Source organism: Orcinus orca, chromosome 6, assembly GCF_937001465.1.
Source record: "Orcinus orca chromosome 6, mOrcOrc1.1, whole genome shotgun sequence".
NCBI classification, from domain to species: domain Eukaryota; kingdom Metazoa; phylum Chordata; class Mammalia; order Artiodactyla; family Delphinidae; genus Orcinus; species Orcinus orca.
In genome coordinates, this window is record NC_064564.1 from 76,702,896 (window position 1) to 76,718,004 (window position 15,109).

The following is a 15,109-nucleotide window of genomic DNA, read 5'->3' on the forward strand; positions in this document are numbered from 1 at the left end:
ACTGATAAATACCTTTATTTACCATGCATCTAAAGGTTAAGGGTGACAAAAAATTGTCCTTTTTTCATGCATTCCTAAAATCTGAAGTAGGTTTAGGGAAGGCTGGTAGGGAGCAGAAGCTTTACAATTGTTGCGTAATAACTACATCCAGAATACACCATGGGAAGAATGAAGTTATGTCATGCACATGACATAATGATGAGTGATCTAGGTATACAGTTTCTGGAAATGGTGAAGTGTAGTAAGTGTAGAGGATGTCCTCATACAAGGTAGTTGCGAAATAATTTTGTCATAATTTATCTTGCTTCAGATAAACAAGTAAACGTCATAGCAGATGTGTTTTGAATTACAGTATATCATTTGGCATTATTGAATTAGAGCTACACAGCCTGAACTCAAAAAATGTTTTAATTCCAAGGATCCATTCAACTTAATCCAAGCAAGATCAGTTGAGTCAGTAGTTATTAAACCCCTGATTCTCTGAGAGGTTTAAGAGTAAAAGAGCCAATAAAACGTCTTGGAGAAAAGGGCCCAGAGGCATTACAAAAAGACCAAGTCTTGACTCTTGGGGGAAGGCTGCTGCCATTGTCATAGGATTCATTCCTTTTGGTGGATAAAGCTCCAAGACCCAAGCCTATTGCTTTGATTTTTTTCCCCACCCCTCTCAACCTGCTTTTTCCTGAATTAGAGTCTAACTTAGGGAGAGGGGAAAATCACATCCATCCACCATATCCATCCTGATGGGTATACTGCTCTGGGATGAGGGATAGAAGCTAGAAGGTGACAGAGTTGGTGTCACTTCTTTCATATGTATATCTGAAGGAAGTCACCCACAACCTTTACACTTTGCTTCCAACTGGAAAGCTTTCTGAGACCCCGCTTGTCTTTGTAGGATTTAAATGTCCACAGGTGAGGGCCAATTATGCCAATCTTAGACAACTGCAAGCAGGTCGAAGAAGGAGCAAAAGCCTCCCGAAATCTGCAAGATGTTAGTCACCTATTAGTGTCCCATTATTTAAATATTATACAGAAAGGTAGTATCAAGCCCTGAATTAACTTGTTTCCATGACCCATATGTGTCATGGGTCATATTTTTAGATGGTGGTAGTTAAACATCTAAAGAATCTGAAATGTTAAGTCAGGTGTCCATTCTCCTGATTGAATTTATTAACCCATTGAATTTATTAACCCAAGTTTGCAAATTAGATTAATGTTAATCCTAGGTTCATAGCACACTATTATCTTTGTTCCATGTATCCCTTCCTTCGTTTTTTTTGGGTTTTTTTTTTTTTTCCTAAAAAATCAACTTTATTGATGTATAATTTATGTAAAAGTAAATGCATTCATTTTATAATTTGACAAGTTTTGACAAATATAACCACCACTACAATCAAGATATAGATTGCTTTCTTTGCCTTAAATGTATTCTCTTGCAGTTAATCCCCAGAACTGTCTATCATTGATCTACTTTCTTTCTGTATAGTTCCTTCCTTCGTTCTATTTCTATTATTCATCCATTTCTTAACTTATTTTTTCCATGATAGGATTAATGTCTTCCAAATTAGTTTTTTTTTTTAAACATGAAAGCCAATGTATTTTTTTTTAATTTTATTGTTGGAGTATAGTTGATTTTCAATGTTGTATTAGTTTCAGGTGTACAGCAAAGTGATTCAGTTATACGTATTCATATATCTGTTCTTTTTCAGATTCTTTTCCCATATAGGTTATTACAGAGTATTGGCCTCCATTTTCTTTTCTATTAAATAAAGAAGTTAGAGTCTATGATACCTAAGGTCTCTTTCAGCTCTGATGTTCTGTGAATGAGATTAAGGCCTGAAATGTGTTTGGCTCAGTGCCTGGTATAGAGCTAGTTCTTAATAAACAGTAGTAATAACTACCATTTATTATTATTATCATTATTAAATTTGACAAATTTCCACTGCCGATTCTGAGTTTGATATACTAGAAAAGTGATTAGAATCCCCGTAAGTTTACTGACTCCCCTACTGGGCAGTGAAATTTCTAGGGGCAGTTTTCCCCCTTGGCAGCTCCAAACTTTCCATTACCAGTTTACTCTTGATTCACAGAACCTCAGGTTGGAAGAGGTCTTAAAGGTCATTTTCCAACAAAGGATGTAGCAGAGGAAGAAATGAGGTGTCTCAGAAGGCAAACTCTTCCCAGAATAATTCCCATTTGCCGAGTTTCAAGATGAGTCCTATGGAGTTCTTATTCACTTCTTGTACTAAACTGCCTGGATTTCTGTTCATCTCATTTCACTGGATTTTTCTGTTAGAGCTGTGAGGGACCTTGGCAGAGAGGCCAAACGCTAGTGGGGCCTCATTATCAAGTAATATGTTGCTAAGTATAAGGCAGGGGAAAACTTAAAACTGCCTAGTTTCCTGCCATATGGCATGTTACAGAGGGAGAGAGGAGGGTCAAATCGTGGGTGCTACTCTTAGCATACAAAAAGGAAGCATTTGGGGAAGACTTAGATTTTAGCTTTTCAGCTTCTTTTCCAATGTTAGTGATGGTTGTGCACTAATCATTACTATTCCGTCAGTTCCTTGTTCTTTTGGCTACTGAGGCATTGATAATAGGGCTGAGTGTGATAACCAACAAAGCTGAAGGTCATGAAAGAAGGTTTGTTTTTTCTTTTTTTTTTTTTGCTTCAGCTATTGATCCTTATTTGGAAGCTTCATTCTGGCCAACTGGCTCTAATCAAGGAAACTAATGAGTTCATTAAGGTAGATCTCAAAGCAGGAAGCAGGGTGTGCTTGTGCACCAGTGGGAGTAGTATTATTTAGGTTTAAGAATCCCACTCTTTGAGAAAACACACATAATTGAAGTGGAAGAGAACCGTGAAAGCGATGGACAACAAGATGAATGAATCTACATTCATATGTTTGATTTGACAGATGAATGGAGGCTCCAAATCTTTTTTATTTTTTTGAACAGAGCTAGGTTTTTCCCTTCTGAATAAGTATTCATCCAAATGGAAGAATACACCCTTTGAGTAAGCTAAATGCTGGCCCAGGGATTGGTTTACAAAGCAGAAAAGTGGTTTGCCCATTTCCTACCTGACTTTCCAGTTCTCTCTCATGCTCGATGCAGTGTATGCTGTGTGTGTGTTACAAGCAGGGCATGCTCACAGAAGGCAAGAGTGTTAGTGGAAAGAAAAAGAGAGAGACACTCCGGAGAAATAATATCAATGAGAAATTTGCCACTCTTAGGAAACAACCTCCAGGCCTCAGGAGACCTGGTGTGGTGATGCCCCTTCATTTCGTTCAGAAGTCGAAGCCCAGAGGCAACATAGCTTTCAAAGAGAAGCATTTTGTGCTGCCTTTGCTGTCCTAAATAATAATGGCTCCAGAGTCACAGAGAAACCCACAGGCCATGATGCAAACTCGACTCATGACGAACTCGTCCTCGCAGTGGCCACCCTCCTGTGGATCATCGGCAGACAGGCTCTCCCTCCAATCTGACAGCAAATGCCTTCAATTCTTCAATACGGCTGACTGGCGTATTTTGAGAATTGGATCTTGGCTGAGGTCTTCCCAACCCATGTGAAATCCATCAGCTTCTAGAAGAATAATCCAATGTCCCTGTGAATAGATGCCGGTAGTCTGGGTGGCAATTAACAGTGACCTAAGGGCTTCCCTGGTGGCGCAGTGGTTGAGAGTCCGCCTGCCAATGCAGGGGACACGGGTTCGTGCCCCGGTCCGGGAGGATCCCACATGCCGTGGAGCGGCTGGGCCCGTGAGCCATGGCCGCTGAGCCTACGCGTCCGGAGCCTGTGCTCCGCAACGGGAGAGGCCACAACAGTGAGAGGCCCGTGTACCACACACAAAAAAAAACACCCCCCAAAAAAACAAAAATTCAAAAACAGTGACCTAATAGGTTGTAAACTTTCTAGGCTCCAGGTTGAAGAGGGAATGTGCAAAGGGACTAGCCAGTAGCAAGGCTGGACCAAAACTCTAAAGCCCAAAGCATAAGCATAGTACTTATGCTTTAATATCTACAAATAACAACAATAACAATAAACCACGTTTAGAGTTATTCAGGGAGTCTGAATTCCACTAGTCCTTGGTGCCTCCCCATCTTTCCCCTCCTCCTTTTTCTCCAGTATCGAGCACAATGCCTGGCACATTCTAGGTGCTCAAAAGATATGTGTCCAACCAGTCAAATAAGTAAATGAGTAAAATACATGTCTTTCTGCAAATGATTTAGTTCTTCTGATCTTCCACTTCTTCGTCAGTAGTGTGGGAATAAAGTTATTTGGTGGGTTTGTTTTCCAGATTAAATAATAGGGCACACATTATATGATGTGTAAAATGCCATAAAATGATAATTTTATGAATTTAACTGAATTTTATAAAATTTATATGCTTTGAGTCTGCAGCTGTGGTTCAGCTGAGGGGATAAGGGAGGAAAGTAAAGCCCTAGGCAGATGAAAGAATCATTACCCAAAGCTATAGGTGTGATGGGTTAATTACCCTCAAATACATTTAACCAACGCCTAGGAAGAAAGAGAATGGGGGATGGGAAAAGGAGAGGGAAAAGGGGGGCCCGGGTTAGGGATAGAGTGAATACTTTTAAGGTCAATTGAATTATTTCATAAGGGTACATTTTCTATTCACAAGAAATCGTCCTGTGCCAGAAAAGGCGGGGAGGTTGTTCAGCAGAAGCGGGTTAATCCGTGCTCCCTCCTGCCTGCTGCAGTCACAGTGCAAGATACAGTAATGAAGGCGGCGCAGTCACACATTTATTTCATTCGAAATTCCTCTGTGGTCCTTTTTCTATCAAAGTCTCTCACTGTTACAGGGCCGTGCTTGAAAAAGTTGCAAAACGTCTCCCTTGGTGGAGAAAAAGAAGCCCTCATCAGACTCAATGGAACGAATGAATGAAGTTATTTCCTTGGCCCCAACAACTCCATCCACTTTCAAACCAAATATACACAGAAACGTCTTTCCCCACTTGCGCGACTGGAATTTTACTCTTCCGTGGCGTTGCCTAGTATTGGAAGCACGGATTTCGAAAGTCAGCAGGCAGCAGACTCGGCTTTGGAACCGCGGTGGCTGGCTTTTGCAAGAGTCGATGTGCCTTACGGTCCTGTGTGGTAGCTTCTCCCGAGAGCAGAATGTGTAAAATAAACAGTTGCTGAGAAGCGTGAAGAATTAACGAAGTGAAAATCTCGGGTTATTTGTTCGGCAATTGACACGCAAGTGAGCTCCTTAAATACTTCGTTGCTTGAGGACGTTCAGAGCTAGGATGAATGAATCTTCGGGGCACTTGACTAGAACCAGCTTGTAAATCTTTTTAGTCTTTCGGGAAGTGGCGGTCAATTAATACAAATCCATGAGGGAGGGGAGAGAAGGGGGTAAAACCTCCACACCGGGGCTCTCTTCCCAGCCCTTTGGAAAGACTCGCTTTTGCTGCTCAGGACCCTGGAGGCTACAGCCTAAAGAACCCGGCGGCGCTAGGACCTGGTTGGCGCCTGGCCGTGGCCGCTTTCGGGCGGGCGGAGGAGGGAGAGGAGGAGGGAGATGTGGGAAAGGAGGGGTGTCGAGCGGGGCGGGGGGAGTCATTTATGCAGAGAGGGTGCTGCTGCCATTGCCACTTACACTCCCGGCGCGCCGCTCGGAGCCGGAGGGAGCGCGGGGAGAGAGCTAGCGAGCGCTCGGAACCTGGGCCAGCAGAGGGGGCGCCCGGCCGCTGCCTGCACCGCCGCCTCCGTCGCGCTCGGGGGCCCCTGGAGGAGCGAGGGCGAGTCGGAGAGTCCGGGAGCCGAGCCCGGCGAGACCCAGCTGCGGGAGGGCGCCCGCCCCACTCAGCCGCCTCCTGCGCCCGAGCCGGGGAGCGCCGGCCGACCGCCCCGCGGGCCGGAGAGCTGGGAGCACAGGTCTCCGGAGCCCCAGGGATGGTCTAGGAGTCGGCGCGAGGCTCGCTGCTCTGCTCCCTGCCGGGGCTCGCCGCCTCCTGCCGATCGCCCAGGGCTGCGAGCCGCGGCGGCCGGGGGCTGCGAGCCGGGGCGGCCCAGGCCGGAGAAGTTAGTTGTGCGCGCAGCTTAGTGCGCGGAGCAAGCGAGCGACCGAAGAAGCAGCGAAGCGCCGGGGCCATGGGCTGGGGGAGCCGCTGCTGCTGCCCGGGACGGCTGGACTTGCTGTGTGTGCTGGCGCTGCTCGGGGGCTGCCTGCTCCCCGTGTGCCGGACGCGCGTCTACACCAACCACTGGGCAGTCAAAATCGCCGGCGGCTTCCCGGAGGCCAACCGCATAGCCAGCAAGTATGGATTCATCAACCTAGGACAGGTAAGCGCTGGCTGATCGGGCTCTCGGCCCTGAAGCTGAGAGGGCAGGGGCGGGGGCTGGGGGGAGTCGCTCTGGTCCCCTCCTCGTCAATCCCCCTCCCCCCTTCCAGATGTGCTCTTGCAGCTGTTGCCCTAACTCTTGAGCGATGCTCTCGCGCTCTCACACACACGCACACACACTCATTCGCTCCCCAAAGTTGCTGGGGTTTGTGTTTTGTTTGCTTGTTTCTTGCAAGTCACGAGGCATAGGTAGGGTCTCTGGAAGAATCGCGAATGTACATACCCTCCTGGTGGTTTCAGACCCTACCGGAACTTTTGCAGTGGAAAGTCGGGGACCAGTGGGCTCTTTGGGGGGTAGAGAGTAAGCGCGCCCCTGGTGCCGGCTCCCTGCGGTTTCTGAGAGCTGGTGTAAGGGGGAGGCGGGGAAGGGAAAGCCTTTCCTGCTCGGACCTGAATTTAGTCCAGAAAGAAGTTTCCTCTTCCAGTGCGGAGAGAACCGCTGGGACTGGAGCTAGACTGGAGGAGGGAGAGAAGAGGGGACGGGACCCGGCGTGAGCAAAGGTTTGAGGGGAGACCTCCCGGCTTCTTCGCCTCGCGAGCTGGATCCGCGTGGGGCTCCCAACTGGGGAGTCGGAGCGGGAGGTGGGAGAACTTCCGAGACCATCGACGGGGTTCTGCTTTGGAAAACGGCGAGTCTGCGGAGGCTCGGTGGGGCGAGAGTTGGGCGGGCAGCGGGGCGCGGGGCTTTGGTGGGGTGCCGTTCGCGGGCTTTGGGCAGAGCTGCCCGGCTGGGGGACCGTGAATTGAGTGGTGTTACGGGGAAGATTGGAAGCGCAACAGATTTGGAGATACCTCCGCACGGTCTTGGCTTCCTCGCTCTCTTTCCTGCAAGAAATGGGGTGACAAAGGCTGTATAAGCGGGTCCCAGAAAGTGCACCCCCATCCTTACACCCCTCCCACTCGCTTCTCCCGACCTGGCCCGAGGAGGGGGCCCTGGCCTGACCCTGGTGAGACTTTGCTGGGGGAGGGAGGCGAGGGTGATGGGGGCGCCCTCACAGCAGACGCGCTTGTGGGACTGTTGCGTCTGCACGCGCCCTGCCTGCCCTGCCAGGATGAGGGGAGAGGAGGGTGCCGGCTGGGGCCACTGGAGCAGGAGAGCACAGACGATTTCTGATGCCGTCGAGCTCCATGTCCAGGAGCACAAGTGCTCTAGCACGGGGACTTTCGGCTGCCTGGGGCGCGGCACCGAGAGCAGGCGGATCTGCTGTTGCCGCATCTAGAAAGAGCACTGGGGGCATGGGGGAGCGGGAGGTCTTGCTGCTCTTTGTGGGTCCAGAGGGAGGGCGTGTTGCGGAGAAGCCAACCTTGTGCAGGGCTGAGACCAGGGCAAGGGGCATCGTCTGTATCCCCCGTCGCCGAGACCAACACACACCAGGAAGGAAGGAAGGGACAGCCAGCCAGATTTTCTTGCCTGAGTGCCTATCATCTTCAGGAGAGTTTCATTCTAATGGCTTGGTAGGATTCTACCTGCTTCTTTTTCTTCCTCTGGAAGAAAACATTGAGTCTGTTCAAGTGTTTTTACACGAGCTTGAAGTTGGGTGCTGCATGTGACTGGAGAATGTAACAGGAAAGGCTAACAATAAAAGTAGTCATGTTAATAATCTTTCCAGATGCATCACTCAGGTTCAGCTAACATTGAGCATCTCTCATAAAACAGGCATATTTGGAAGAATAGTTCTTGACCATACACTTATTTCATAATCCACAAAATGACCGTTTTTGGTACATATTACTTCACATACAGCAACAGGGAACCTAATACTCTGGAGAAGTTGACCCGCACAGGGTCACCCAGCTAGACAGTGGGAAGGGCATGATTCAGACCTAGGACTGTCTGGTCCAGGCCTACTCATGCTTGTGAGGATGGGGGAGAAGGAGGAAGTAAGTAAAATCCCCATTTCCCCGAATTCTGATTTAGTGGCTCAGTAGACTGGAAGCAAACGTCCAGTCTTAATTCACAGATACTTAGTTCAAGCCGACCTGGACTTCTTGAACCTGAGAAGCTTCAGGAATTACGAAAGCAGAAAGATCTGTATCAAACTAAACTCATTAAATAGAATTTACACATTGCGGAGCCTGGCAGAGTGGGGGAGAAGAAATTGTCACAGAACCCACTCGTGAAGAAGCAAACATTGCAGTATCCTGCAACCTGGCCTGACTTTTTACAAAGGGCCTTCTAGTGGAGATCCATGGATTTTCATTTAAAAAGTAATACTAAGAAAGTTTACATACAAATAGCACCAAACATGATTTGTTGTGGGTTTTTACAATGCCGGTGAGGAAACTGAGTGCTTACAGAGCTGACAGAGAACCCCTTGAACTCATGCCCTAACCAGTGTAAAAAGATCAGCTATTCTTACTGTGTAAAGCATTTCCTCTGTAGATCAAAGGAGCATAACCCTAAGCTAGGTCTTGCAGGTGGTAAATTGAGTTCACACATGCAATATCATTGCACTGTAAGAGCCATCCTTTTGTTATTCTTTCTTTCCATCAGTAAACCAGCTGTGGTTCAGTTGAGGGCAGTAATTTATTTGCAAATGTCTCTGGAATGCTCTCCTATTTTTACCCTTTCGGGCTTGCGGGGGGGTGGGGGTCCCACCTTATATGTCACAGATTGGAACTGAGACCTGTTATTGTTTCTAAAGCCATTTAATATCCTGGTAGTATTTTTGATATCTTTCTATATAATATTTTAGGTGAATAAGGCAGTGACTTTCCACCACAGTAAAGGTACGGTTTTGACTGTCTATTCAGAGTTTCAGTATCATGTTTTGTATAGCATCTTAGCATTTAAAAGCCACCAGAGGTAAAATTTCTGGCCTGGAGATTTCTACAGAAAAGAATAGGCATGCCTCTCATGTTCACGAAAGATAGGAAATGGAGAGTAACACAAGAGCAAGTAAGCAAGCAACAGGCAGAAAGGACATACTTGACTTCCTGGAAAGGAATAATAATGAAGGTTTTCTTGTCTTTGGTTATAGAAATAGTGCTTGTTTTGGTAGGTTTTCACACAGTGTTTATATTTTGTGAATGGTTATGCCTCGAAATTCTGAAATCCTAGAAAGCCCTTCCTTTCTTCCCCTACAAGCCCGGACTCCAAGCCCTCTTAATATTTAGTTCGACCTCCGTACCCCAGGTGGCTGAGGGTAGGTACGTCTGCCTGTTGGCCTGCACAGGGATGGAAGAACAGGCCTAGTTCTTCCTTCCTAATCGTGTGCTCTGACCCTTTGAACTAGCGGTATAGTGGTTAGAGGATAGAAAAGACATAAAGGAATAAGACCTGACATAATGTTAATTGTGAACCTTTGTTTGGACAAAATCTACAAACCAGTAGGAATTAACTTCTGGTTATTTGAACCCAGGGAGGAAGGTCCTCTGTAAAGGTTGTTTGCAGTATGCAACAGCTGTATTTATCCTTCTGTGAGGTGCTTAGAATCCTTGATTCCAAATTGAGATCACCTGGAGCAAAAACCCCTCCCCAAACCTTGTAACTTATCTTAGGCAAGAGTCCAGAAAGATAAAGCCAGCTGCAAGCAATACTGGGAAAAATGTTTTACCTGGTGTTGCCATTGAGAGCATAGACTTGGAAGCTCTGCAGATGCCACTTGCAAGGTCCAGGAAAGCAGGAAAGTCACTGAACTTAATGGAGCCCCTGTTCCTTCATCTGTAAAAGGATAAATCTCTAGATAATAGAGGGAGTCGATTCTGTGTTGCCCAGCATATAGTTAAGCTTGCTGTGGAAGGTTTGTTGAATCTGAATCTGAAATAAGTGAGATTCAGACTTTATTTAGATATGGAGAATGGAAGACATTTTTATAAAAAGCAGGAAGATGCAACTCATTGAAGGTCAGGAAAATACATTTTTGATGACCAAGTCAAAAGAGCTAAATCAGAGCTTTGTAGACAGGGAAACTCGTTTTCCACTTCAACTAACAATTTAAAATAGTTTAAAAATAGTTTTCCATTGGGTTCTAAACAATTCTGGCTGATTTCCCGTGGCAGTGCTCCCTTCCCTGGTTGATCTTTGTCGTAGCCCATTAAATAGTATAGGATAAGCTCAATGGAGATGGAAGAAAGGGACAAAAAATATCTGAAGACAGTATTTTATAAAGCATCTTGCCTTGGTATATTATGATAGATCATATTTGAATTCATATTTCATTTAATTCTGAATGTGGTTTACATGAGGAAGGTTAGAAGAAGCTTTTTCCAAATCAGCAGGAAGAGCTGCTTTAGCAGGAAGAACCTTGTTCAGCAATGCCCCGAAGGCCTCCCACTCTGCTGGTTAGTTTTGACCTGTGAGTAATGTGGGTTGCTTGAAGTGCTGGTAAACAGTGGAGAGTGAGTTCTGGGTGCTCACGGATGGCATTAGAAATAGGGGATGGGGCTACTCCGGTAGGTTGTATGAGAGTGGACCGTCCTCCCCTAGTTATATCCTTAGGCATTTGTAAATGGATGTGGGAGTCCCAGGTTGATCCTTGTGTGATGCACCTGCCTTTGCACCAGGCAGGAACCTCAGCTCTGACCTCCATGCCCGAGAACCTTAGCTTTGACTTCTGCTGGCCACTGTCACATGCGTAATTCTCATGAGTTGGGGAACCATTCATGAGAAGAAGCAGTTCAGGGTGCTTGGCCTGATGATGGTGGGTCTGTTGCTTTAACCTCATAGACTAGGAATGGCTTGTATGTGGCCATTGGGATTTTCGGGGTCTGTTTGAATTGAAACACTGCATTTTTGTGAGCCCCAAGGCAGCTGAATTTGCCTTATTGCTATCTTTCATGAGTTTATATCCAGAGGTCCTAACTGTAAAGGTCAGCCAGAGAAGCAGGGTAGTGTGCTGGGAAAATGTCCAGCAATGTCTAACTCTTTGGTTAAGGGAGGGAGTCCTGACCCAGAAACATCCCCTGGGCAGGGAGGGGAATTTGTGTTGTCGGTTCAAGTTATGTGAAGCAGTGTCTGGGTTTCCCCCAAGGCTTAAGTATCTCCCGGCATCGCTCTGGCTTCTGACTTTATCACTTGGCTAATTCAGGTTGGATTAAATGACAAAGAAGCCGACTTTATCTTCATGGGTGGTAAAAATGAATGCTGATACACACTCATGCGTGCTATAAGATACATATGTATGTATCTATGAATTTCTATTTTTATCAAAGTTAAATTTGCACATAGTTTAAAGTGAAATTACTCATGCAACATTCTCACTAGTTCAACCGATTACATCTCTCCGTCTAAGTGTACCAAGAAGGAACAATCCATGCCAATAAACTCTTCAGTTTAGGTTAACGCTGGGAGGAAAAAGAGACCAGAAAGAAAACCAGACTGAGTCAGAAGGTTTGAGTGAAACGTCAAACCTTTTATTTATTTACCAACCTGACCCTCAGTGCCTGATTTTTCACGTTGGGGACCTTAACACCTGCTCCATCCACCTCACAGGGTTGCTGTGTTATCAAGTGCCCTAATAATGAATGTGAATATATAAATAAAACAAGACATAGGAAGCATTATGTGATCTATAAGGACTCCACGGAGATGCAAAAGCTGCTCAAAGGAAAAATAAGAGAATGCCAGGGTTCCTGGGGGTTTCTGTAGTGGAGCACTGGTGATTTTGTAAACTTTATTTATTTATTTATATTTTTGGCTGCGCGCGGGCTTTCTCTAGTTGCGGCGAGCAGGGGCTACTCTTCGTTGCGGTGCACGGGTTTCTCCTTGCGGTGGCTTCTCTTGTTGCGGAGCACGGGCTCCAGGCGCACGGGCTTCAGTAGTTGAGGCTCATGGGCTCTAGGGCGCAGGCTCAGTAGTTGTGGCGCACGGGCTTAGTTGCTCCGCGGCATGTGGGATCTTCGCGGACCAGGGCTCGAACCCATGTCCCCTGCATTGGCAGGCGGATTCTTAACTGCTGCGCCACCAGGGAGGCCGTGGACCTAGGACATTTTTATCCATAGCTACTGTTAAGCAAGACAAGTACTAATGGAGCCACAGGCAGTGCGGTATGGTTCAGTCCCGCCTGGGAGGAGTTCTCTGGTAGCTGTGTGCATAATGACCTGGAAGAGGCAGAGAGGCTATTGTGTTGGGAAAAGTTAATTGTTAACAAACACAGAACCTGTGACAATGGAAAGAGAATAGATTTGGAAGCTCTTATACAGGTGGATTCAACATGGCTTGGTAACCAAATGCCAGTGGAGGTTGAGGAGAAGGGAGAAGGTGAAGAGAACAAAGTTTATAGCCTGGGGACCCGGAGAATGGGGACTTGTCTGTAGAATGAGGGCAGTCTGCTGGGAGCAACATGGTAGGTTCAGCCTTAGTGTTGTTGGCAGGTAGAGAGTCATGCAGATGCAAATGTCCAGTAGGAAGAAGAGAATTTAGGGCAGGAAATAAGTGAAGACTGGCACTCACCACCTCAATATAAGTGAAACTGTGGAAGGGCATAGGATGCTAAGAAGTGAAGCACAAAGAGAGAGGAGGGCTGGGAATACAGCCTGAAGCTGGGGGTGATGGAGATGAATGGTTCTCGAACACAAAGGGATACTCTCTTTGAAATGATAGACCACAGTGTCCCGGCTTTGAGAAAGATGGTAGGGCTAAAATACAACCTCCATGGAGAAGGCAAGGGATAAAGGGAGTAGATGAAGGGGGTGGGGAGGCCCTGAAGACACAGAGTCAGAGAGCCACAGAGCATCGCACTAAAGAGAAATGCTGTAGAGAGAATCTAGGAGGTGAGAACTGAAACATGGCTTAAAGAATTGGGGACAAGGAGGTTACCCGTGCTCTTAGCACCAATGCTTGATTGAGCAGTGAGGGGGAGTTTCATTGCACATCTGCCTGCCCACCTACCTTATCTCCCTTCATCTCATCAATGTCCTGGAGTATTTAGGATCATAGGTCTAGAACCAAAAGGGTTTGAATCCTAATACTGCCACTTCCTAGCTGGGCTACCCTAGGCAAGCATCTTAAGCTCTCTGTGCCTAAGTTTCTTCATGTGTGAAAAAGATCTAATGGTATTTTCCTCATAGGGTTGTTGTGAGGATTAGTTGAAAGTAGTTAGAATGGTGCCTGGCACGTACTGCATACTCAATAAATGTCAGTTATTATGTCTTGTTCTTTTTTTCAACCAAGTTATGCTCAGTTTCTATATACTGTTTTCACTTAACGTTGTATTATGAGCCTTTTCCAATGTTACTAAATAATTTTAGGCAAACTTTAATGGCTGCATAGTCGAAGGTACCATACTATCTTGTAATTAGTGTGACCATAATCGTATTTTGCCAGGGACAGCACTGGTTTATGCCTACAGTAAATCAGTTCACCTCCATTAAGTATTTTTTATATCCCTTTCACTTTTCAGACATGTCTGAGTTTGGCAGAGAAATGATATGGTCACCCTGATTGCATGTGTATTTGTGCGTGTGTTTGTGTGTGAGTGTGTAATTGCATATCTGTTCTTCCACTAGCTGGGAAGGCAGGGCTGTGCCTCATTCCTATTTGTGTCCCCAGCACCTAGCCCAGTGGGTGGCATAGGAGAAGCACAGTGAGCCCTTGGGACAGGAAGCATAAAGGGTGCACTTAGAGAGGAGTAGGTTTGGAAAGGAAGAGGGACATTGGTGCCTTGAGCCTAAAGAAGAATGAAGGTGAATGGAGATTTAGGGAGTTCACATTGGGGAGGAAAGGAGGTGAGCGTGTGTGGACAATGGTCTGGATCTCACTGTCGGTTCTGAGGTGAAGGTCACCTGCAGAGAGAGGGGGAACTGGGTGAAATTGGTGGCCTGGTGCTCCAGGGCTCCTACCAGAAAATTCTGATAGGAATTAACGACCTAATTAGCGCCTAATGAGAAGAGTTGCCAAACAGCAATGGCAGTAGCTGCTTGTGCATAGTTATTGCTCAGTAAGTAGTGGTTAAGTGAATGAGTGAGAAAATGAACCAGTCTATATTGTTTTGTGCTTTTGTGACTAATGCTCAGGAACCTGAGATTAGATAAAGACAAAACAGGGAGTTAGAATGTATCAGAGTGAGAGAGAAGGGAACAAGAGACTGTGGGAAGCTGGCGGTGACGGAGATGAATGGTTCTCGAACACAAAGAGATACTGTCTTTGAAATGATAGACCACAGTGTCCCGGCTTTGAGAAAGATGTAGGGCTAAAATAGGACTGGGGAGCCAAAGGAATAGGGCAGGTATAAAGGTTCAAAATAAAAATGGAAAGCCTGTTTGATAAGAGTGGTAGAAGTGGAAAGATGGGAGCCGTCCCGGAGGGTAATTTTCTTTGTAAGCTCTAGGTTAGAGCTATTCTGCATGATAAGGTCCGAGGTGGGCTGACCAGATAGAGAACAGGTGAAGGCCAGTGGACTGGATGGAATCAAGAAACTGTGAGGCTGTGATACTGGCAGGGTTATCAGCTTGGATAAGATAAGGATTCCAAGTATTTTGTGCTGGTATACTCACTACGCAGATAAACACGAAGTCTGCCCCATACTTCAATTCTCCTTGGATAAATTTAGGTATTATCTCTACTTTACACATCTGTGCACTATTATTTGCACTGCAGGTCCTGTATCAACTTAAGGGATAAAGATAGATTCATGGGGGATTGCTTCCCAAATGAGCCTTCTCGTATTTGATTTAAAAACTGAAGTTTGCATTGAGCGCTGAATATAGAGGGAAGAGTGTAAACAGAGAATGTGAAGCCAGAAATAATATTTAAGGATGATTTAAAAATGGTATATATGATGTCACATTTTATGTTTGCCTC

General features: G+C 46.1%; 1 protein-coding gene across 3 annotated transcripts in view; it reads left to right on the forward strand.

Moving 5' to 3' along the window:
- Positions 1–5,593: 5,593 nt before the first annotated feature.
- The window catches only part of PCSK5 (proprotein convertase subtilisin/kexin type 5), a 445,528-nt gene continuing 436,012 nt past the window's right edge, over positions 5,594–15,109 (forward strand). For all 3 annotated transcript variants that reach the window (XM_049710824.1, XM_033440255.2, XM_004276376.4), the window contains exon 1: positions 5,594–6,307. In XM_049710824.1, the coding sequence (XP_049566781.1) occupies positions 6,116–6,307 (192 nt within the window). In that variant the 5' untranslated portion in view covers positions 5,594–6,115. The remainder of the gene's footprint in view (positions 6,308–15,109) is intronic.